At 37.9% G+C, this 24,973-nt stretch overlaps 1 protein-coding gene and 1 pseudogene across 4 annotated transcripts in view; one reads left to right on the top strand and one right to left on the bottom strand.

The window, feature by feature from the left end:
- TENM2 (teneurin transmembrane protein 2) overlaps positions 1-24,973 on the bottom strand; it is a gene marked incomplete at its 5' end in the record, with an annotated part of 1,050,472 nt that overhangs the window by 793,153 nt on the left and 232,346 nt on the right. For all 3 annotated transcript variants that reach the window (XM_084884006.1, XM_084884004.1, XM_084884005.1), the window contains one exon: positions 5,407-5,682. In XM_084884006.1, the coding sequence (XP_084740132.1) occupies positions 5,407-5,682 (276 nt within the window). The remainder of the gene's footprint in view (positions 1-5,406; positions 5,683-24,973) is intronic.
- On the top strand, positions 20,092-24,474 carry LOC311622547 (TATA box-binding protein-associated factor RNA polymerase I subunit D-like; annotated as a pseudogene). Its single transcript has 3 exons — positions 20,092-20,114; positions 23,170-23,273; positions 23,876-24,474. The product of its transcript is annotated as a TATA box-binding protein-associated factor RNA polymerase I subunit D-like (transcript).

Genomic DNA, 24,973 nt, shown 5'->3' on the forward strand with positions numbered 1-24,973 from the left:
AAACATGTGGCCTCTCCCCGGTCTCCTGCCTTTGCTGCTTAGCCCCAGTGAAAGCACAGATATCAGGAACGCAGCAGCTTAAAGCCAAATGATTACCCAGCAAGCCCGGTGTCTCCCCAGAGGCCTGGAGATTACATGTGTAATAATCAGGCTGGCCCTGCCAAAAGGCAGGCTTAGTGCTGCATTTTATTTATTGTATTTTTTGAATGGAGCCATTGCTTGATAGCCCCTGGGAGCGTTAACATACATGAAAGAAACCACCAAAGGAAAGAAAGAAATAGAAATACCTAAGAACTATGAAACTAAAGTTTATAATGTGGAACGTGCAGCGCTGGAATCAGCACACAGGCTTATGGTCCTTCAAGTTCACTACATTACAGCAATGGAAGAATAGCTTAATCAGCCGGAAATCTAGATCACCAAAGTCTCATCCAGGTTCACTGGGCAAACATCAAGTCTCCCATTTCTTGCTCATGTATCAAGCTGTGTGGCAATTTGATATTCCTAAATTTTGCCTCTGGTTGTCTATTCTTATCAGCTGTATTTTAACACTGTGATAATTACTAGTATATATTTGAGACTCCTATTAATTTTACAAAAAAGGGAAAATAAACTTTTTTTTTTTAAAGTAAGGTACCTCTAGACTCTAGAGCCTCTAATATCTGCACTTTTAGGGAATCAAACTAGAGTTACCAAAATCAAATCATCCTTTTATTTAGGAGTAGACAAGGCTGGGAGCTTGGGATATTTTGTTCTTATGTCTTTTTTTTTTTTTTAATCCATGCTACCTCATTTTAAAGTTCTTCTCTATACATGTTATTCTTTCAAATTTCCAATAATAAAAAAATAAAGCTCCTAAACATACTTTGAAATAATTGTCATTGAAATGGATTTAAAGTTTGTTTTGTTTTCTTTAGTTTTCTTGTTTTGCATCTAAGGAATTAAGACAATAAGGTTCCATGTAAGTTTTTTCCATGAAGTTTGCCTGGAAAAGAAATAATCGCATACCAACATCAAAAGTACAGTCCAATACCACCTTGTGATTTTCATAGCCACCTCTTTTGCTACTCTTCCTCCCAACTTTAAGAGCAAAATTATGAGCCCCGGACTAAAATTATCTGGTGCTTACAGTAAGTTTTTATTCTGTTCCAGGCATTCGGTGTAGCTTACACATGCAGGATGGGGGCGACAAAAGGAGTAGCTTAGCTTCTAAAACGCAAAAGAAGTTTAACAGCATCAAGAGTGACTGGGTGGGGCCGAGACAAAACCCCACAGCAGGTCTTGGAGGTGTTTACTTACGGGGAACTCCAATGTGAAATTCACCGAGAAGCCACATTTTGCAAAGAGAGAGGAAGAAAGTCCAATGTGGATGGCGGGAACAACCTGCAGACACTGTCTCTGGTACGAAGGAAAACCCTCCTTCCCTCCGAGTTCATGCCTCATGTCTCAATTAACATGCAGCCAGTAGCCGTGTGCCGAGGCCCTCAGTGGAGACCCGGGCACGCAGACCTGCCAGGAGGACTCCCAATCTAATAGAATCTATGTTCCACAAACACACTCCACACAAATCCATTATGTGCCCAGCGCCGGCTTGTTTTATAAATGCATTTGGTGAAATGCAATGGAATTAACCCAACATTTATAGTTTCAGCCTCAAAGCACATTATGAGAATTATAAACGTCCCAATTGACAACAGATGAAAATGAACATTGTCCTTATTTACTTTGGGTGGAAGTGGAGAGAAGGGAAGGATAATTTTTTTTTAAAGCTTTAACTAAGGCCAGATTTCGTTTTCTGTAACGTCTGGCTCTCTATCCCATAGCCAAGCTTATTTTCTTTGTCTTTTCTTCTTCCTGGATTTCCAATAATATAACTGAAACTTATAATAGAACTGTGCTGGGGGAAAAAACAACAGAAAAACCTCAAGGATATTTTCAAGTCCCCAAGGTGAAGAAACTGCCTAAGGGAGTCAAGAGTACACAGACCAGATTTTTTACAACGTGTGCTTCTCCGCATTTTTAAGAAGGCAATTAGTTATTCCTGTGTACTAGTGACTGCCCCATTTTCTCCATAACTCGGGCGACACAAAGGGCCTCAGAGAGGATATATTTTAAGTGGGACATTTATTACCCCAAAAAGGAATGTTTCTAATTTAAAGTCACCGGGAAAGGCCTTTCGATAGATGCAGTGAGATTTCACAGCAGCAGAAACTTGGCCGGGCTGTTCTCAAATCTCATTGCCATTTCTAACCAAGCCATCGTTAACATACAGACCGAGGTAAAGAGCTGATGAAATAACCCGGACCCAAGAGTTTCATCTATTGAAAGAAACCCAAACCAAACCCAATGCTAATCTGGTGGTCACTCAGTGAGCATAAGATGCAGAGCTGTGAGGGTTGATGGTTCTGAAATGTCTATACTTGGGGGGGAGGGGGAGAAAAGAGAAACAACAACAAAAGGAAGGAGAAAATAAAAACACAGACTCATCTGTGTGCTCAGTGTAATAAAATTTTCAAGTTACTAGTGGGTCATTTTTGTCCCAGCAGCATACAGAAAGGACTGCTGCCACCGGGGGAAAATTTATGACATGAGTTTGAAGGTTGGACACATATGTCACATTATAGAGAGAGAAGTTGGTTTCTGAGACTTGTCTCTACGTTCTACCTATGCTTCATAAAACCACACTAGGAATTTTTTAAGGGTGGTTTTCAAGAAGCACTGGGAAACTCTATGTACCCTGAGAACACCAACCCCCCAACACACACACACATACACAACCATAAACATGCCATAGAAATATATAGGATCCAAGGAATAGATTCATGTTTATGACCACATCTCCTTACAATCTAACATGAAACTGGAGAGCTTCTTTTTTCAAAGCATAGATCCTTGCTACTTCCTGCTCAGGAGAGGCGTACCTAAAAGGTTATCGATCTGGTTCTGAAGGACGGAGTGTTTATTATGGAAGAATTCACTGCGGGTACGAGTGTGAGGAAATTAATGACGGCTTGGTGAGTGTCCATGCTGTGGTGTGGAATCAGTGGGGCAACTGTCAATCTATATGGTAATACATTCCCAAACTTCATAAAGTCAGTGATGTGAAAACGCATTGATTTCTCTGTGAGCTGAACAGAATGTGTCCGGGAGTGAGAGCAAGAAGTGGACGGAAGTCAATGCCTCGTTGTGCAGAGGAGTGTGCACCTGATGGTTATTATTTGCTTAAAGAGCTTATGATATGACATGCACAGTTTCTTAGTTTTAGTCCTGGCTGCAAAGGAAAACAGAGCATGCATTCTGTACATCTTTTGAATATGGGAAATACTGAACAATGGTTAAACAGAGGAAAGAAGACACATTCTCTCTATGTGAAAATAACCATCTATTTCCTAAGCTTGGACTCTAGCTATAACATCTCTCTGTCCTCTGCCAGATACAGGCCCAAAAGGGTTACTTCATCCTTTTATCATTTTTCTTTATGCAATTCTGACTGCATTGTAACTAGCAATTCCAGAAACAACAATGACAATGCATCTAAGGGTTTATTTCCTATGAGTACTCAGGGATTTATAGAGACTTCCCTAAGGTGAAAATGGTTCAAACATAATGTTTTAAATAGTGTTGAAAACAAAGAAACTGTTGGCCTATCAAATACATCACTAATTATAAAGTTCTCCCATCCAGAACAGTTCTGGGTAAATTCAAGGCAAGCATTTTTGGCTCCCTTTGTTCATGGAAACCCTCCTTTATTAGTTGAGTTTTTAAAGATGTATGTAGCTTTCAAAGAGAGGGTGCAAACTCCATAAGTAAGTATAAATAATTCTGTGTAGATGGTTCCCAGGAGACGAGTGAAAATACCAAACAAGGAGATTTTGTTAAAATACCTTGATTAAACTGTTCCTGAAGTTCTTGGGCTGCAAGGGATTTTATTTATTAGGTAATCAAACTGCCTCTGTTGGAACTATATCCGACACATACCGAAGCTGAAAAAGTACACCAGGAAATGAACTCAATGTATGCCTTTCTGGAAACTTCTAAAAGTAATTTCCTATCCATGAAGCACCTTGGAGTGTTGAAGGTGCCAAGTGGCAGAATTTTGTCAGAATTCAAAAGGAGTCAAGTGCGGATTTTTCCTCGAGAGCACACCTTGATTAACTATGTGAACGAAGGCATAATTAAGACACATATCCTTGTCCCCTCTGTAGAATAAATTATTTCAGAATTAAACCTAAATTTAAATGCAACAAAGTGACACTTTTGGATTACATGCAACTTACCCAGGAAATGATGTATTTTCAACAGTTTTGAGATCAAGTAATACTTAGCTCTGCTTTTGCATTGGCAACAAGCTGTCTGCCTGCAAGTTTCCTTTATTTATTTTTTTAATGCAAGAACATACTTCAAGGTGCTCTAGGATAAGTTTATAGCATTTTATATAAACACCCTTAACTGATCTACTTGGATGCATTTTAATGGTAATTCCTTTATCAAACACACAATATATTCATAACAACCCACATAGCATTTGATGTTTTCTTCATAAATCAACTGTACCTAATGCGATTTCTCTTTTAAAAAACAACAAAACACGTTTTTTACTAAACACAGTTGTGAGCCGTAGAGAAACCCACAAATAAGCACCTTATCTCTTTAATGACTTTCTTAGGCTTTCTTGAATTTACTGCTTAATGATTGGAAGCATTTAATTTTCAAAGTTTCATTAAAGCCCATCTACAAAGCTGATGGATAAGCCATAGTGATCTGTGATAGAAGATGTGGGAAGTCATTAGTCCACATAGGAGGTACCAAGGAGAGAAGTACACCCAGAACAGAACTCTTTTTTGAAAACAAACCCCTTCCTATTTGTCATTATTAAAGTCCAGAACATATGCTCTGAGTTTGATCTTCATATGAGGATATGCGGTATTGCCACCTGGAAATAAAATACTAAGCTTAAGCTAAGGTATGATCCTTAAGAGATCTTCATGGAAAAAAAAAAGTATATATATATATATATATATATATATATATATATATATATATATAATCTCCCAGGTTGCCATTTACCAGAAAGGGGACATCAATACAAACACCTAGAAACTTGTAGAGACAAGACATTTTCTAAGCATAAGTCATGGTTTATGTTTCTGCGTTGGCAATGTCATTTACTTGCTCATCAGACCTACCAACTCTACCCGACAACCGAGTCATCGTCAAAATGCGATTTCTTATGGGCTGGAGGTTGGCTGGCTGACTTCCTCCCCCAGCTCAGAGTGGGCAGACAAAGTCAATTTCCAAGGAAATGAATGGTTTTAGATGCCTTTTTTATTATAAGAAAGAAAGCACCCCAAGCCCCACAGTGTGCAGTGCCCAGAACATGGAAAGGTATGGAAGAAGCAGGCCTACCGTTCTCATCATCTGACTTATTCTCGTTGTCAGAATCAGTCAGGGTCAGGGCTGAGTTTTCACGGCTGGACAGGCCGGAACTGCGCCTGGATTTTATCCCTCTCCCCCACAGTCTGATGGCGTGTTCTGGAGACATCCCTCCCTCGGTGTCCGAGTCGGCGTCAGATCCTGTGCTCAGGGAGTAGCCCTGGTGAAGGATGCCCATGTCCGAGCAGTAGCCACTGCGGTGCGGGGAGGGCTCACAGATGCCCAGCTCCGCAAGGGTGAAGTTAGTTCCTAGGGTGACAGCAACAGAGAGGCCGTTACAACGGGGGAAATGCTTTACAGGGTTAAAATGTACTCTTATAAAAAGCAGACACTTTCCCATCCAAATGTATTCTTACGAAAAGCACACAGAACTGGGTCTTGGGGCAAGTGTACTTAGGATATGGGGGTCAGTTTGAAAATAAAAAATAGAACCATTTAAGATTAATTTGAATCAGAGGACAGAATGCTCAGGTCTTATTTTAAAAAAAATCTAAGCATTTATGGTTGACTAGGGAGCACCACATAGATTAATGAAAAAACACTAGATTGATGGTAATAACGAATATATACCGAGCACTTCCTTTGCTCCAGGTATCTTTCATTTTGTGACATTTATTTCACATTTTAAAAATTTTATAAGAGCTTTAGAATGATGATACTACTATTGTAATGAGTCTTTAAGTGAGGAAACTGAAGGATAGAAGAACAGAGAATTCAAGTGACTTACCCAAGGTCATACATCTAGATCTTGAGCAGTCTGTCTTCAAGTCAAAGAACCTTAATCCTCCAACAAATGGGAGTGGTGGCCAGGAGACCTGGGTACCAGTCCTAGCTTCCCACTGGTAAGTCTCATTGTGGCAAGTCTCTTACTCCTTGAGCCTCAATGTTCTCATCTGTAAAATCTGGGTATTAATCTCTTAAATTCCTCTCAGGATCGCTATGTCTATTATAGGTGATCATCCACGCCCAAGTGTTTTATTTAAATATACTATATAATTTGTTAACTAAGTCAGCATCCTAGGGATGAAGAATCGGCCCTTTTGTTTTTAAATGATATCAGACAAGTTCTCTTTGCTCACACCACAAATAGGTTTCACCTATAGAGAGTGCATAGGTACACATGTGGGGTATGAGGGGTGTGGTTTTATGGCAAGCATAAGAAGACAGGCATTTGTTGAACACTTATATGTTACCATGAGTCAGGCACGGGGCCAGGCAACGTACAGCTTTATCTCATTTAAATCCCACCAGAGCCCTCCAGTTCAGGGGTTGAACACTTGACAGAGAAGTGAAATACTAGGTCCGAGGTCACACTTGGGCAAGTGGCAAGGCCAATTCACCTCTAAACTGCAGGCTCTGAGCCTGTGCTCTTTCTCCAGTGTCAAACGGTCTCAGTCAAAAACCCACCCGGCAATGTTTTTGCACAGTGGATGCTCTATTTGTGTGCTTTCATATGCAGCTTCTTTCAAGACATTTTAAGGTTTCAAGGCACATTACATGGAATCATGAGTTACACTCAATTTATTGGTGCATAGAGCTAATTTTTGTAAGATCTTTGACCAATGTGTGGACAATGAAAAACATACAGCGAAGAAATGCACTTCTACACTGTAAATGAAGGAAGCCGTATAAGTACCACTGAAGCCACGGGCTTGCTCACCATGTGTTCCAAATACACTAGAGGCATCCCCAATCACTCAAGTCTGAAAACTCATGCATGCTAACCTTCACACTCTGACAGTCCACATCCATGCCATCACTGCTCTGCTTTTATTTTTAAAAAGCACCAAGCAACCCTTAATGTTAATCTTCTGTGACTTTAATCTGTAACAGACAAGTATTTTTATTCTGGGGTTGTATTTTTCTTTCTTCACTGCACACTGAACCTTCCCAGCCTTAGCTGGCTGTGTAAATGGAATCAAACCCATTTCTATACACAATCGTATCCATGCAGGGAACCCATTGGGATTTAGCAGAAGTCCCTGTGGGCATGGATGATTTCCAACCACCTGTGCGCGAGGAGGGCCAGCCTTGCCTCCGTCACCACACTGTCTATTCCCCGGGCCCATCTGCTCATGCTGCTGAAATTCTCTGCCTCGTATACTCTGATCCAGTCTGCACCCTTGGTAACTAGGTATTGTCTCATAATAGCACACAAAAATATATATTTCAGGTTCAGTAGTCTATAAAACTGAAGTTGTTGAGTTCCTATATATCTGATACTACAATACTTTTCACTGTTGCTTTTCTCATTCTTAAGTCAATGAAAAAAAAAGTTGTTGGATGTGAACATTTTCCTGACTTGTCTTTAGAGCCAATGCTTGTTCCAGAAAGTCATGAAATGTATTGCTTCCTTCTCTTGCAATTAATGAAAACAAGCCAAATTGAATGTATATGTTTTTAGTCCACATGTGGGAATTTTCAGCTCTTGGACTCCATTGGAAATGGAGGATATGCATACACTTTCCTGGTGGTTTTCCCACATCGCAGGATTGGGAGCTAGCTTCAAAGACCTCCTTGGGAAAAGAGAAACATCTGTGTGAGGCAAGGAAGCCTCTGTTGCAGTGCTTCCCACGTACTTTTCAATCTGGGGACTGGAAGGATCAGGCAGTCAGCCTGGGGCATGGGAAGGTGTGGAGTAAATACAGGGTCCCTGCTTTGCTTATCAAATGTACTTGGTGATAAGGAATTAAACTATTTTTTTCATAAAGCAAACTTGAGATTATCATGAATCAGTGAAAATTTGCATTATTTTTTTTAAGTAGCCACAAATGTTAGGAAAGAAAGAGTATGTTTCATGAGTTTCCACTTCAAGCTCACAGCTCTGAAGCCACAAACAAGCAACATGGAAAATATAGCCTGAGGTACCATATTGAGTTCACCAGGAAAAAAGTAACTAAATTCACACTAGCTTATAGAAAGACAGGTTTTCCTCTGAAAACAGAATTGTTTCCTTGGAAATAATATCTTCTAAACTCCTCATCTTCATCTTCCCATAGGACCACCCATTCCCCACAATTCCTGGTTTGCTGCTATTATTATTATTATTATTATTATTAATTATTTTTATTATTTTTACCTTAGCTAACTCAAAGAATATTCCTTTTCAATACCTGGGGCAGATTCTGGACCAAGCCTTTCCCAAGCTTGTGGCTTAACATAGGAAACAGGTAAGCCATATTCACTGTGGTATATTCTTTATTAAATCATTCAACAAATATTTATTGTGTGTGGTGCCAGGCTGGTCATAGGGGATATAACAGTGAGCATTATAAAAACACAGCCCATGATATTTATAGTCTAATCGGGAGAGAACATTCATCAAAGAATCCCTAAACAAAGTGCAATCTATGCCATAATAAATATTATATAGGAAAAGGACAGGGAGCCATGGAAGGTCACCTGGTGGTCCAGCCCTTCATCCTTTACCAGCGTGCCTCACTGATATTCATCTAGCAATAGGCTCTCTGTTTTCAGGGACTAGACATTTATTCCATGGAGAAGTTATCATGTTTCTTTCAGTTTGGTCGTACCCATACCCATTTTCCCAAACATTTTTCTATGTGAATGTGTTTCAGACAAACAAGAATCACATTGTTTGTCTTAGAACTTCAAGTCCAAGCTCAGCATGTAAATAGTATGGGGACATTTTAATACTGTGTCAACTTAGTATTTGAACTTACTTTTTTCATTGAAGGAAGACTACTTTTGCTTTAATTCATCTTGTATAATTATGTCTTATTAAGGTCCTTTGGATTAAATAAAGTCATTGTATAATTCCCCTGAGGTGTCTAGTGGAAAGCAGTCAACATTTCTTTCCTCCTTTACTATCTTGCAAAAACAATAAAAAGAGGCGCTATATTTTAGTATTCATGAAACTCATGTTTACCCTCTATCTGCCCCCAATCTCCTTGATATCACTGATGGAAGTGGATGTGGGCAATGTGTCAAACTCGGGTCATCTCAGGGGTGTGTTTTATAGCTATTGCCAATTAACTTCCAGGATGGCCCCATCTTATATTACCAACGTGAGTCAATATTTTTATAGATGAATGATTACACAAAATCTATGGTATTTAGATCATTGAATTTTAGTATAATTTAAGGTGACAGGAGAGAGTGTTAATGTCTAAAAACTATTAGGTGATCAGGATAGCAGAAAACAATCTTTAAACATAATTCTCTTGCTAAATTGCTTTGCTTGAAGTTGTCTTTTTCTTGATCACAACCTGTGTATAATGCAGACTCTTTCCCCAAAAAAATTTAGAGAGAAATTTTTGCCTTAGATATCAAGTGTCATCACTTGGCCAACTAATTGTACGTGGGGATGCAGCTCTAAGGAGGGATATGTCAGCACGTTGTGATCATGGCTTTATTTTCTAAGTTCTTACCAACTTCTCACACTTTCAAATAACCTTTAACTAGGAGAAGCACATATGTTGCTAAGTCAGAATTACCATGTCATGGGTAATACCAGGGAATACAAATAGAGCTGAAAATGTCAGCATTTGAACAGATTTCATACTATGAGGGCAGGAAGATAAAAATTAACTGTAGCGATGGTGGACTACAATGCAGAATACTTTTATTATATAGTAAATGTTCACTATGTAAGTCCTCTGAATTTTAGAGAAGAGATTTTTACACAGGGGAGCCAAAGTTGCTATACCCTGAAAATAGTTGCTAATAATCACTTACAAAATTAATTCCCACCTGTTCCCACTCACTTCCTGCTAATATCTGATTTCCTATCAATCATATAACAATGTCTATGTCATCAATTAGTTGCTGATAACAGAAAGTAATATAATGCTAAATGTGAGATTAAATTAAAAAGCTCATGAAGAGGCAGATTTTCCACACAGTCAATACAAATGTTGCTAAAAAACAGAAGGATCATAAGCATAACGCCATAACCAAAATCTAACAGAATTAAGCTATTATGAGAAACTAGAAATGGATATTAGCATGATGATGAACTCTTCAGAAGACAATTTGATGGATTTCTGGTTCCAGACCAAGATGGAATTTTCCACTTCTCTCTATTCCTCCCACTCCCTAAGTACAGCTAAAAACCCTTGATTGTACATATAAAAATCACATGGGAAAAGTCTACAAGGAGTTGAGAAGAAGTCAGGTCTAATAGGGTTCTGAGACCTGAGGAGGAACGTAGTGGTGAGTTCCTTGGATTTTATTTTTTCCTCTTATATTCAATTTTGTGTGTGTGTGTGTGTGTGTGTGTGTGTGTGTGTGTGTGTAAAAAAGACCCTCTGTGATCATGCTTCAAGATGCAAATTTAAAGTAAAAGATGGAATAATGTAGTCATACAATTTGGCTGTAAAATGTAAAATGCTCCCTTACTAAGAATTTTTTTTCTTTTAAAACAACTATAGAACATTTGGAAGAACAAATTGTATTCAATATTAAATAAATTATACAATACATTTTATTTTTTAAAAATAAAGTTGCTATGAATTATTTTTATTATTTAGTATAAATTTTGGTTCTTTTTGAACATTGATTCGTTTTTTTAAGTGGCCTGTTCTAGGATCATTTAGTCTAAGAAAAAGAATCTCCTGTAAATAAATATGGGTCACTTTTCTTTAGCAAATGCTACAGTCTATATTTTTGCAGTCAGAAGAGAATATCTGAATTTTTATAACAGGTATTTAAGACATGGATATAAACTATAATGTTATAGTTCTTATCATAGTAAATAAAGTATTTTCACCTGAGGCCTTAAAATTTTGTAAAATAGAGTAATTAAGAAAAACGGTAATTATAAAAAATAAAACTAACTTATTTTTGTTTGATTAATCAAAGCATATCACCAAATTATTTTCTTATATTAAATACTTTATATTTACATTTTGAGCAATTATAAATATGTATGAGCTACACAAAATAATCAGTCCAAACAATTACCAACATTATCTACATTATTGTTTCCACACAAGTCTAAAACCTACATATTTTATATGCAATAATAACAATTTTGAAGGCCAGAAGAAACTACTTATGAATTCTAATGTTTTATGCTGTGTTTACTAAAATTGTTCACAGAAACTCTCTCTTAATGCCCTTCTAAAGTTCATCTGATTTTTACATATTCAGATATTTTCCCAAATGTTGACAAAACTGTTCACAAAATGATCCTGTGGCTTAAAAACACAGAGTAGGTGCGTATGCATTATTATTCAAAAAAAATGTAAGTCAAATATTTATCATTCAAAAGTGCACTTTAAGGATAACAATGTTCTTTTATGTGTATGTAGCACCTAAAACATTAATATTTTAGTTCTGCTTCATTTCTAGATTACCCTAATCTCTGTCTGAATGTCATATATGTCACAACTTTTTACAATCTGTAACTAAAATCATTCCAATGCAAATAAACACATTTCCAAAGGAGACACCAACGTGGCTAGTGAAGAAGGGAGAGTGTCCTGTGCCCTGGGTTTCTCTGTAAGCTTTGTCACTCCGCCGAGAAAGGTGAAAGGGGCATTCTCTGAAATGATGGCATTTCCAGGTTCCAACCTGAATGAAGTCCAATTTGGAAACGCACACAGCAGGCACAACAAAAGGTTCTGCTGATCAGCTGCCAGTTCAGAAAGAGAAATGAGATGTCCAGTCATCTGGCTAGCTGGAGACTTTTCTGCTGATTAAAGCTCAGACAAGATTAAAAATCATTTCTGCTATTAAAGATGATACCAAATCGCGTATTTGTAAGAGAATCACAGTGGTGGACATCTGGTCGTGGGAGGCTCTGCCTCTCCAAACAGTATTTTTACTGGTAATCAGAAAAGGAAAAGGACAATAGTGAGTGGGCGACAATAGTCTAGCTGTCCTATATCTGAGAACAGTTACTAGATTCCCTTACTGAGGACTTCATAGTGTGGCAGGCTCAGTCCTAAATGCCTTTATATAGTTTTCTAATTAATTAGGACAGCAGCCCTATCAAACAGTCACTATATGTACAGCCTCGGGTTAACGTGGGATTTCCAGTGTCTCTTTTAAAAATACTCATTGGCCATATGTTATATTCTTAGAATTCATTTGTTCTGGTGAGTCTACATTTACTCATTTAAAAAGTGGATGCAAAAAATAGCATCTACATTCATAGGCTTGTCGTGAGGCCTGAATTAGGTAAGGCAGGTAGAAATGCTTAGAACAATGCTTGCCACAGAGTAACTACACAGCAAATTGTGGCTATTAGGTGACCATCAGTATACAGAGGAAGAAACTTGCTGTGATTTTGGTTTCTTACTATAGGATTATTAACATTTTCTATTTTTTCTTGAGTTGATTTTGGAAATTTTGAAACAACACAGTTTTTGAGGAATATGTCTGCTAGATTAATTTTATCTTTTAATGTCTGCTAGATTTGCTGTTTGCTGTCTTCATTTTCATTCCTGACATAATTTGTTTGTGCCTTTTTTTTTTTTTTAGCTAGATTGGTTTCACCAACAATTATGTCTGTCCTTCAAAAAACAATTTTTAATTCTTCCTTTTGTTTACAAGTTATTACTTTCTCTGCCTTTCTTTGAATTCATGTCATTATTGGTGTGTTTTTTTTATTGAATTTTTTGCTCTTTATGCCATTCTTGCCCAGCCATTCTTCTTTTGTTAAGCATTCCAGGCTATATAGGGTATTCTTCTCTAAGGACCACTTTCACCACATCACCCAACTCTTCATTCACGGTATTTTCATTGTTGTTTTGATCTAAATATTTCAGTATTTCTATTGAACTTATCAAGTTTATAAATATATTCAGATTTTTATTTTTGTTTTTTACTTCTAATATAATTGCACTTGGCTAGAGAGCATAATTATAACAGTCTATTTAGAATTCTATTCTTGCTTGATATATATACTGTGCTCCAATTTATGGAAATTCATAATTTCTTTATTCTAAATATTTCTCTTCCATTGCCTCAGAAATACACACTTCTACATTCTGTATTTTCTCAGTAATTAAACTAAATACTATCCCTTTCTCTAAATGTCTCTATTATGTTTTTTATCTTTTTTTTTCTCTGAATTGTCTCACTAATTTCTTTTGGTTATTTTTTTTTCAGTTGACTAATTCTTTATTTAATTGTGCCTGATCTCATATTTACTACATATGTTAAACATTTTTAAAATTTAGGCAATTATGCATTTCCTTTAAAAACTATTATAGCTTTTGAAGTGTTTCTGTTCAGTGCTTCTATTACTTGCTAATCTGTATATTATACTCAGTTGAAAGTATGTATCTGACAAATTCTAATGTTTTAGGACTTTAAAGATCAAAATTAGTTGTTTGTTGCTTTGCTTGCTCTTAATTATGAAGGTGCATTTTTTTATGTACTTAATTATATTTAATTTTAGTTGAGATTGGTTTATTTTAATTATAAAAAATCACAGAGGCCTAGATTAATGATTTTTGTGTCTTAAAATTTCTGTATTTGCTTCTGTCTAGGCCCCATGGTACTCATTAGCCACATATCTCTTCTCAAATCTCTTGCTTATTGTAGGAATCTCAGTTTCAGGTCCTCTATCTTGCTCAAAACCCAAGGTCCAGTCTCCTAATTGCACTCTGATAGCAGCCCTTACTCTCAATAAAGATCTGCTGTGATCTTGCAAATTAATCTTTAGATGATTGTATTTAGCTCATTTTTAGTTCTTATTTTGTTTTGTTTTAGTTGCTTAGAGATTTAATTACTGTGAGAACTATTTGCCTCATATAGTAATTGTGCATGGGTGTGTGTATATGTAAGAGAATTCCACAAAAAAAGTAAGAAGGCAATAAATATTAGCTATTATTATTATTACTAGAGGCCCAGTGCACAGTGCACCAGTGGGGTCCTTAGACCTGGCTCTCCGACATATCCTGAGGGGGCATTTCTCAGGTGACACCCCAGAATTGGGCGACCTCCTCTCTGGTTCCAGGTGCATCACCTGAGAACTGCAGCTGCCAACAAGTCACGGGAGCTCAGCAACTCCTGTGTTGAGTGTCTGCCGCCCTAGTGGTCAGTGCATGTCATAGCTACTAGTTGGAAAGTCAAATGGTCAGACGGTCACTTAGACTTTTATATATAGAGATTTCTACTAATATTATGTTACTAGTAAGTGTAAAACTACAAAATGATGAGCATGCTTTTATTTTCAATTTTTTCTACAACTATACAAATGAAATCTTTTTTTCCCCAGTTAAACTGCATATATCTATATTTATATTCCATTAAGTGATGTAATATCCTACCTTTGCAAAGTAATACAGGGAATGTTTGATATGTGAGTAGAGAAGCTACCAAATTTAACTGAAATTTTGACAGAGGCACATGCCATTGGCATTCTTAGCACACATGAAGGTCCCTGTCTCCATCATGCTCTTGATATTTGGAAAACATTTTGACTCTCCCATCATGGAAGGATTAATCTAGATCTCAGCAGTTAATTAACTCATCCACAGACTGACAACTAGTGAGATAGATCACAGTCATCACCAGGTGAATATATGTATAGCTTTTTTTTTTTTTTTTTTTTTTGCTTTAGCAACTAATCATCATTTACATTGTAACTAAACATATTTAGGGAGAAATATTAATGACATACTCTTATTTGTAAATCAATTGATTCATTAAATCAACTACTCCATCACCCAACAATCACTAATAGGGTTTAGGTGCTTGTCTAAAGCCATGCAAAGCATCCAGCCATTGAGCTTGCAGACCATAGTTTCTTAGTGCCTGTTAGCATCCGTGAAATAGGGGGAGGATACCTGAAACTGAGTCAAGAGTTTCCCTTCCTCTCCCACCATGCTCCCTGTGTTCCTAACACATGTCCTAGGCTACAAATACATGTAAAGCCTTAATTACGTTTAGCATCTGGCAGCTGTTGACTTACAGAGAGTTGTTGAGTCACATAAGTTCAGTGTCAAAAAGAAGCACAGGAACAGAACACAGAAGCTCGCACAGTGGGGTAAGAGAGTCCCATGTCATCACAGCTGAAAGACTCCACCATCAGCAGTCTTATTCTGCTCATGGTGTGAGTGCCGCTGTAACTGATCAGTTTCAGCAATACTGGAGACAACCTCCTCACTGAGCTACATCATTCCCAATGTGGTTACAGCCATCAGCCAAAGGGCTTTACGAGCATTACTTTCACCACGTGATGGATGTGTTCACCTGCAATGGAGACAACAGCTTTACGAGAATTTTGGGATATCCACAGGCATCAACTGATGACTTTTTTTAAAAAAAAGACCTGCATACTGTCCCTATAAAACTGTCACCAAAGTTAGATGTGTTAGTAATTTAGTTGCTACATTGCTTATTTTGGAAGGAATAAGTTTCCTGAGAAACCCACAGGTTCTACAAACCTCTAACATTGACCACATTTTGCCACAAAATGACAATTTCATGAGTAAAGAATTATCAAAAAAAGTCTTAGTTTTAATAGAGATAAATCTCAAAATCTAAAGGTCAGTTACTAAAGCACAATAGGAAAAATATAATGAGTGCTGTATGTTGTTTATAGTGACACATACACTAACATAACAAGATAAATTTGACCTGGAAATATATGCACCAAATTCTTAACAGCAATTCATTCTGGAGATGCAGAGGGAAGAATGCAATGGGGGACAGGGGGTCTGAAATAAGTGTAACAAAATAATTATACATGATAATTACAAGTGATGAGTATTATGGACTTCATTTACTGTACTTTTTTGTGATGTAAAGCTTTTTTTCTAAAATTTAAAACAATTTAAAAACCGAAGCCTTGGACCAGACCATCTCTATTTCATACCTTAAAATATTTATAATATCATAATTTTCCTACTGAGTCGTGACATTTAGAATGTTCATGATTATATTTTGAATTAGACTACAAAGAAACGCCTTTGCTTGCTCCCCTCTTTAAGTCCCAGTCAATCAGGGTTAACGTCATGAGACAAAAGTAAATGCAACCAATGAATTACTAAACTTTGGTTCATCTAGACAATGAAATATTATTTAACATTAAAAAGAAATGAGCTATGAAACCATGAAAAGACCTGGAGGAACTTTAAGTGCATATTCCTAAGTGCAAGAAGCTAACCTGAAAAGGCCGGGTATGCATGATTCCGATTATATGACATTCTGGAAAAGGCAAAACTGTGGAGACAGTGAAGAGGTCAGCAGTTCACAGGGGTCGCACAGGGGGAGAGAACTAGGCAGCACAGAGGACTTTTAGGGCAGTGAAAATACTCTCTCTGATATTATAATGATGGATACACGTCACTATACATTTGTCTAAACCCACATAACATACATCAGGAATGAACCCTAATGCCCCTTAAAGACTTTGGGTGATGATGATGTGTCAGTGTGGGCTCATCAGTTGCAACAAATGTTTATCACTGCAGTTGGGAATGCTGATAATGGGGCAGGCTATGCATATGGGGAAGATGGGAAATCTCTGTACCTTTCACTCACTTTTGCCATGAACCTTAAACTGCTATAAAAAAAAGTGTGTGTGTGTGTGTGTGTGTGTGTTTTAATAAATGCAACCAAATCATTACATGCTGAATATACTGCCAGAAAATGTGTGCTCTTTTCTTCCTAGGAGAAACACTCTTTATCCCTGTAGTTAAAAATAACCTCAGGAGCAAGTGGCTCAGAATTTGAATCCCTACTTCACTATGTAAGGTTTGATCTTGTCCAAGTTAATGGACATCCCTGAATCTTCTGTCTCCTCATCTATAAATTAGGTACAATGACATGCATGCTCTTGAGGTTGCACAGATAAATTATCCAAGGCCATATTAGGCAGGAATGCAAAACATGTGGGTACAATTGGAGCGAATTGATTTTGGAGTTTGCCTCTGATCAGGGAGGAGGTGCTATACAGGTTTGGGGGAGAGAAGAGGGAATGAAGCTGACCGCTAGAAGAGTGAGGCAATGCATAGGCCAGAAATTTCAGTACAATTGCAAGCAGAATTAAGGAACCACTTGAAATTTAATAAACTTCAAAAACTTCTGGGAACAAATGTATTACAATGCACACATTTACACTGAACTCATTCATCATTCACTAGGGCTGCTTTGATTCACATGGAAAAATTAAATTACAGTGACTAGATTCAGTTTTCAGCAATGAGACAATATTAAATGCAGTGCAAATATACTGCTCTTAAAAAAGCATGTCTGTTATGTTGGAGTTGGGAAGAGAGCAATTAGAGTGATCTTATATGCAGACCAAATTAAGTATAAATTGTAACTATGAATTATGAACCCACAGAAATTAAACAGTATGTGAAGAGTTGTACTTTTCATCAGATGGAGATATCATCTTTAAGACAAGAGGTCTTTATCTCAAAATACTGAAATTCACTTTTTAAAAAAAAATCCTAACCCAGGGATATTTTTCCCATTGATCTTTAGAGAGAGAGTGGAATTGAGGGAGAAGTAGGAGAGAGAAAAAGGGAGAGAAACATTGATGTGAGAGAGACACATCCACTGGTTGCCTCCTGCACGTGCCCCAAATGGGATTGAACCTGTAACCCAGGTACATGCTCTTGACCAGCAACTAAACCCAAGACCCTTTGGATGGGGGGCTGACACTTTTAACTACTGAGAAAAACAGACCAGGGCTGAAATTCACATTTTTAGATTCACAAGTGAATAGAAAAACAACAAAAATGTCAGTTTCAATAGGACCGGGGCCACCTTATCCAGTCAACATAATAGACATAGTCACTAGGGCCCATAATGCTTCTAGGGGTTTATGAAAATGTTGTAATGTGTTTTAAAACCAGAAAAAAAGCAAACCATTTGTTTATAGAAAATGTTTTCATTTATAGTGTAATAAAGTTGTCTTCACAGTGGTAAAATACCATTTTAAATATTTTTTAGGGAGGAGGGGCAGGTCAAGGCAAACATGGCTGGGCCAGTGCAGCTCTGTTTCCTCCATGCGACCCCTACCTGGTGGAAGGCCGCAGTTACAAGGAATCTACCCACCACCCTCCTCACAGGCTTTTCATAAATAAGTCAGATCATGCTCTCACAGTGCTGTCAGCCTGCAATGCCATGAGGACGTCTTCTCTACATCAACACCCAATGCTCCGGCCACCTGGCTGTTTGAAAGGCACAGGGACAGGGCCTGGTTTCCGTCTCCAGGTGTTCTGGCAAAGGCTGTCCAGCAGTAATGTCACCTGCCTCCTCTCATTAGTGGAACAAATGTTTAGTCAGCACAGACCAATTCCTTGGCCCTTCCTCATTTCTCCAAAATCTCTCTCAGAATCCAGCAACTGACTCTACTCTCTATCTCTTCTGTTTGGTATCCAGAGAGCACACTTAATGAAGATTTTCAAAGAAAACTGTTCTAGGAGTTCATATCATCCTTGGAAAGTGTAAGAATTACCTTCCCCTTGTAGCAGAGAAATGGAGGTTGCTGGGCTTCTCAAAGTCACAAAACAGGCCTCTGACAGAGCTGAGAAGAAGTGAGGTGAGTCTCTTTGTCTTTTTTTTTTTTTTTTTTTTTTAAATCAAGGTCATTGCTGGCAGATTGCTCTCTTCTTAAAAGGCCAACTTTTGCCTGGCTGGCATGGCTCGGTGATTGAGCATTGACCTATGAACCAGAAGGTCAGGTTTTGATTCCTAGTTAGGGCACATAGCTCAATCCCCAGTAGGCAGCATGCAGGAGGCAGCCAATCAGTGATTCTCTCTCATCATTGATGTTTTATATATCTCTCCCTTTCTCTCTGAATTCAATAAAAACAATTAAAATTAAAAATTAAAAACAAACAAGCAAACAAACTAACACCAATTTTCCCCAGGAAAACTATGGCTTTTCTAGAATGACAGGCAATGAAAGCCAATAGGATACTTAGTTGTCTTCTGTTGAGCCTCTTCTCTTTGCTCTGTGGGAATCACCTGTACCAGCTGGCACATGGTGAGGCTTCACCTGAGACAACCTTTCCCTTGTTAGCAGAGTCTTGCTTTCAAGGGGGGCACTGAATCTGTATGCACCCCCTAGGCTGTGGAAGAGCCACCAGGGAAATTGCTGCTTCACTGCCATACGTCCCCTGTGCCCATGTCACAAGGGGTGTGGGGCCTCATTAATTCAAGCTATTTAGGGATCAGCAATAGAAGATTATTTCAAACTCTTATTTCTTGCTTCAAATTTTTCTCTCTTGGAATTGGGTCCAAATCACTCTCTCATGTGCCATGTGCTCAATCTCCATTCGGATAAGGAAATCAAAACAGTCCTTCCAGAAAACCTATCCATCAGCCTTAACAGGAACACACCCCACAAAGGCTGTTATGCTTGACGTGCCTGCCTATCTGGCAGGTTCTATGCTTCTTTGTACTTCAGTCTTCCCAAGAATCACTGCCATGGTAGGGCTCACATTCTCCCAAGGGCACCCACCCCTCATGTCTCCAACTGATTAATTCAATTCAGTTCTACAAAGGGACAAAAAGGTGTGCTGAGAACTGACTGGGATACAGAGATGGGAAAACTGTGTCCTGCTACTGTTGATTGCAAGTGAGATCAACACATAAATATACAATCATGATATCATATATTATTCCTGATGGATTTATTTCCCACTGCACTTACATTGATGGGTGAGAAGACAGATGAAGGGGGAAAGTCATTATATTTCTTTTTTTTTTATAAACCTGACTATGGGTGGCAAACATGAACTTGGGTAAGCTCCTTCAATCTCTGAGTCCTCAGTTTCTTTTTAAAACTAAAACATGGGATCAAGAAGAGCTGGGGTCCTTCAGCCATTCATTTAACCTGGATTTATGGCTAAATACTTATTGTTTGTTTAGTATGTGCCAAGACTAAGTCACAAACACTTTATACAAACACTCATATAATCTTCAGAATAAAAGTAGGAAGAAGCATTAGGTTCAAAAGGAATAAATAACATCCCTAAGGCCACAAAAAGTGTAGGTGGAGTAGGCTTCATGCATTTTCTTTTTGGCTCCAAAGTTCTTGTGGTATCTCACATGCCATGTTTTCTAGTTAAGTCTAAAAATTTTCCCTTTTAAGCTACTATGATTATATAATACTAGAGATCCGGTGCATGGATTCGTGCACTGGTGGGATCCCTCAGCCTGGCCTGCAGGGATCAGGCCAAAACTGGCAATCCAACATTCCCTGAGGGGTCCAGGATTGCAAGAGGGGACATGCCAGGCTGAGGGACCCCACTAGTGTAGTAGCTGCTCAATAAACATTTGTGGAATTAAACAAAGATACACAGGCCGGTTAAACATGCAAAAATTATACCAGTTTTATTCATAAAGAATGTATACTTTATATATCCCCTTCTTCATCTTCCCTGACTTTTCTTCTCCTTGTTTTTATATATTTAAAAATCCAGATAAAAATGCAAAACAGCTTTCTACTTAATACTTTCAACATCTCTCCAACCATTCTAAGAACTACATCTTAAAAAAAAATATTTTAAAAGAGACACTTAGTACTACTCACTGACATTATATAGCCACTCAGACCCAAAGACTTAGACCAGATGAGGAGTATATGTAAATATCTGTGTATTTTCATTTTTCTGCATTTTACTTGATTTTATTTCAAGCAGGAAATTAGCTGCCCCTCCCTTATTTTTACACATCACGGAGCCAGGTTTGCCGTGTTACACCAATTTCAAAATGTTTAGCATCATTTGTTCTTTTCTTATAGTTCATATAAAGACATGGCTCCGAGACCTGCAATAACAAAAAAGTTTATTTAGGTATTTATTTTCACACAGCATGCGTCGGTGAGCCAGGCTGCTCAGCACGCACCGCAGATTAGACGCCGGAGTGTGGTTGCAGGCAAGGCTCCCTCATGTTCCTGCGCATTGGCTGATAAACACTTCAAAGTGAACCCGCTCATAAATATGAAATGAAAAGCCGAGGAGTTGTTATGCGCAGCTTTGAGATACAAATCTCTTTATTCCCTTCTGAAGTGGGGTTTGATTGACATAATGAGTCATAGATCCTGTCCAGGGACACGCTGCCTTTCCCCCCCTTTTCTCTGGAGACAGGGAGACTTTAAAGAAATCCACTTCAGAACTTGGTGATAGACAGCTTACTTGAAAAAATAATAAAGTTGAATCCTATATTAAATAACTTATTATTTTGTGTTAATGCTGACTTTGACAACCGTGACATATGTCAAAGTTTCACTACACATCCTCTGAAAGCCGTTATTAGCTACCGCTCTAAGAAAAAGATTTGCGATTTTTTAAAAAGCGCCATTATATCTTTTGTCATATATATTGTTGCTGTGTAGAACCTTTGTCTGACAAGAGAAAATCGCTACTTAAATTAACTCAGAACAGAAGCCTAAAACCCTGTAAGCCAAAAGGCTATAGGCAGTCACACAGGCAATGGGGAACAATTATTGTGGAAAATTCATTGAGTAAATAAATGTCTTGCCAAAACGAAGGACCATACAGTAGAACTTTCTATTAGAAAACAGAAGAACAATTGAGCATAGAGATTCCATTTATTCGTGCTCATAAGTTCTCAATAATTATCTGCTTGCCTGAAAAATACAAAAATTTCAAAGAGGGCACACAGTTTTCCATGAGATCATATTCTATACATTTAAATGATTTTCAGAAGCTAGGCAGTTACCACAAAAAAGCTAAGTCAGCCAGTGCAAAGGGCAGTAAGGAGTGGAGGCGGCCTGGAGAAAAAGGGAAGAGCTGGTTGACATGGGTCAGTGCTTTAGCATGGACCTGTGAACAGGAGGTCACAGTTCAATTCCTGGTCAGGGCACATGCCCTGGTTGAGGCCTGGATCCTCAGTGGGAGTGGTGTAAGAGGCAGCCGATCAGTGATTCTCTCTCATCACTCATGTTTCTCTCGCTCTCTCCCTCTCCCTTCCTCTCTGAAACCAATAAAAATACATTTTTTTTTAAAGAAAAAGATAAAGGGAAGAGAGTCTGGTATTAAAGGTAAAGGAAAGAGATTTCTGCCACTCAAGGAGGTGGAATTAAAGTTGCCAGATCTTGCACTTTTTCTAGAAAAATGTGAATTCTATATATTTTTTTTTTTACTGATTTGTAAATGGTGGTCCAAAAAGGTATAATTCCAAAAAGGTGCAGTCCAAATAAAATAGGATATGTCACAGGAATGAGGAATTAATTTTGGTTAATGGTTCTTCATGTATGTTCCCTGTAAGATTTACCCCAAATAATGCAGTCCATATTGAAATGTTTGAAGCTGAGTTTTATAGATAAGTTACACAACTACTTGATCCAAAAGACAACATTGACTTCCTATTGAGAACTTTCTTAAGCCAATTGACACAGGATAAGGAGAAATTACATGACCCACTAAACTAAAGGACAACAAAATGGACAGAAAAGTAAGAATTAGTCTTTTCTTCTGCACAGTCTCAGAGGCAGGCGGTTGTTGCCTGGAGTGCTGAAGTCAGGGGGGGTGGGGAGGGGGGAATTCCTGGATGACCTTTTAGGGGGGTTGCAGATGAGGCCTAAACTGAGCAGGAGCTGCAAGCTATCTGCCGAGTTGGGTGGAAATTGGTGAAAGGAAGGAACAAGTGATGAATAACAATTTTGAGAGGGACTTGGAGACTACGAATCAGAAATGGAATATCTGGACTACATAACAGCATTTGATTCAACAGCATCTGATTCAGCTATAGGTATTAAAAATCAAACTGATATATGTTCCTCAGATAGGAGCTTATTTAAAACTCAATGTGTTCCTAATCACCTAAATGAAGGCAAAGAAATCCTATTAGAATATGTGTTCGTTCACTTGAAAGTACTGGAGCAAGAGATTCATCCAGAGACTCCTCTTTAGAACCAAGACCTTTGACTTTAAAAGCTATGTTTATACAATGGAATACTATACAGCTGTAAAAAGAACTCTTACCATTTGAAACAGCATGGAGGGACCTGGAGAGTACCATGCTAAGTGAAATAAGCCAGTCAGAGAAAGACAAGTATCATGTGATGTCACTCATATGTGGAATCTAATGGACAAAATAAACTGATGAACATAATAGACCCAGAGACATAGAAGCATGGGACAGAGTGATAAATTTCAGAGGGAAGGCAGGGGTTGGAGGTGTGTGGGAAGTGATTGACTGGGAAACTTATATGCATATATGAATGTAGACAATAGAGTGGTGAATGCCTAGGAATGATTAGGAATGGGGGAGAGGGGGACAAACAAACAAACAAACAAAGGGAACTTTCAACAATAAAAATAAAAAAAAGAAAGAAAGAAATGTTCCAAGGGTGCAAAACAAAAACCACAGCAAAAACTTAGACATATATGCATAGCCCATGGACACAGTTAATAGTGTGGTGAAAGCCTGGGATAAGGCAGGGGCTAGGTGGAGGGGGCAAAGAGGGGGGAAATGGGGGTCATCTATAATAATGTCAATAATAAAAAATACATATTAAAGTAAATAAAAATAAAAGCTATTTTTGAAAAATTCAAGAAAAAGAAATGTAAAAAGAGGAAATATAAGCCAACAGGAAGACCAAGGGAAGAACAAAATGAAGAAAAAACACTAAACCACAAATAAATGAGAAACAATTTAAAGATAAGAGACCTCACTTCCTCTTTTAGAATCAGATACTGAAAGAAAACCATTACTTTGGAGAAAAAGTTTAACCTTCAAGCCAACAGGGACAAGAGGATTTTTCAACTATTTGAAAACTGAAGTATGAATAACACCTCAAAGGGATCCTCAAAACAGATGAATGTTGGTGAAGATTTAGAAGAAGAAAAAAAAAAGTCATAGATATAAACATTTGGATGGCAGTGGATCTATCTCTCCCACTGAAGAGTCAGCAGAGAGGATGAGGTTATAATGAATCTTGAATCTGGTGATGAATGTGATATCAAACTGGTGGAGAATAATTATTTCATAGGAAGTTCTAAATTACCAAAGAAGATGAATGCATAGTTAGAACAGGAATATACTGAATAAGTTGCTTTGTCTAAAAAGAGGGTATCCAAGTCCAAAAACATTGGACAGAAGATAGAGTGGCCTGAAAAGGAGACAGGCATATGAATGACATGGGTTTTACCTTGAGAACACAGTGTCTGGATTTGCAGATATCTGGCTATCCTCAAGATCTGTACTGTTCCAGGGGTTGATGCCTTAGCAATGACTGTGATTTGAACTCACTCTTGTTTAGAGAGTGCTGAAGTGAGAGACCAGGCAGGTCCATCTACTCTGACCCTAACAGTGGCCCCAAAGTGAATTACTTGAAAAAATGGGTCCCAGTGATTATTGGACTTACTGACATGACCACTGGATTGAGCAAATATTCTTTTTAAAAGGGATTAAGTCTCAAACTTAGGAGGAACTAAGACAATGGAAGGAGTCAGAACATGTGAAATTCCTTAAATAAAAAAATTTATTAACTTTAAATAATTGTGAGGTTAAACATAATATCTATCTATCTGCCTCAAACTCAGGAGGAACTAAGACAATGGAAGAAATCAGAACATGTGAAATTCCTTAAATAAAAATGTATTAACTTTAAATAATTGTGAGTAGGTTAAAC

Source organism: Pipistrellus hanaki (assembly GCF_964339955.1).
Source record: "Pipistrellus hanaki genome assembly, chromosome: 5".
NCBI lineage: Eukaryota > Metazoa > Chordata > Mammalia > Chiroptera > Vespertilionidae > Pipistrellus > Pipistrellus hanaki.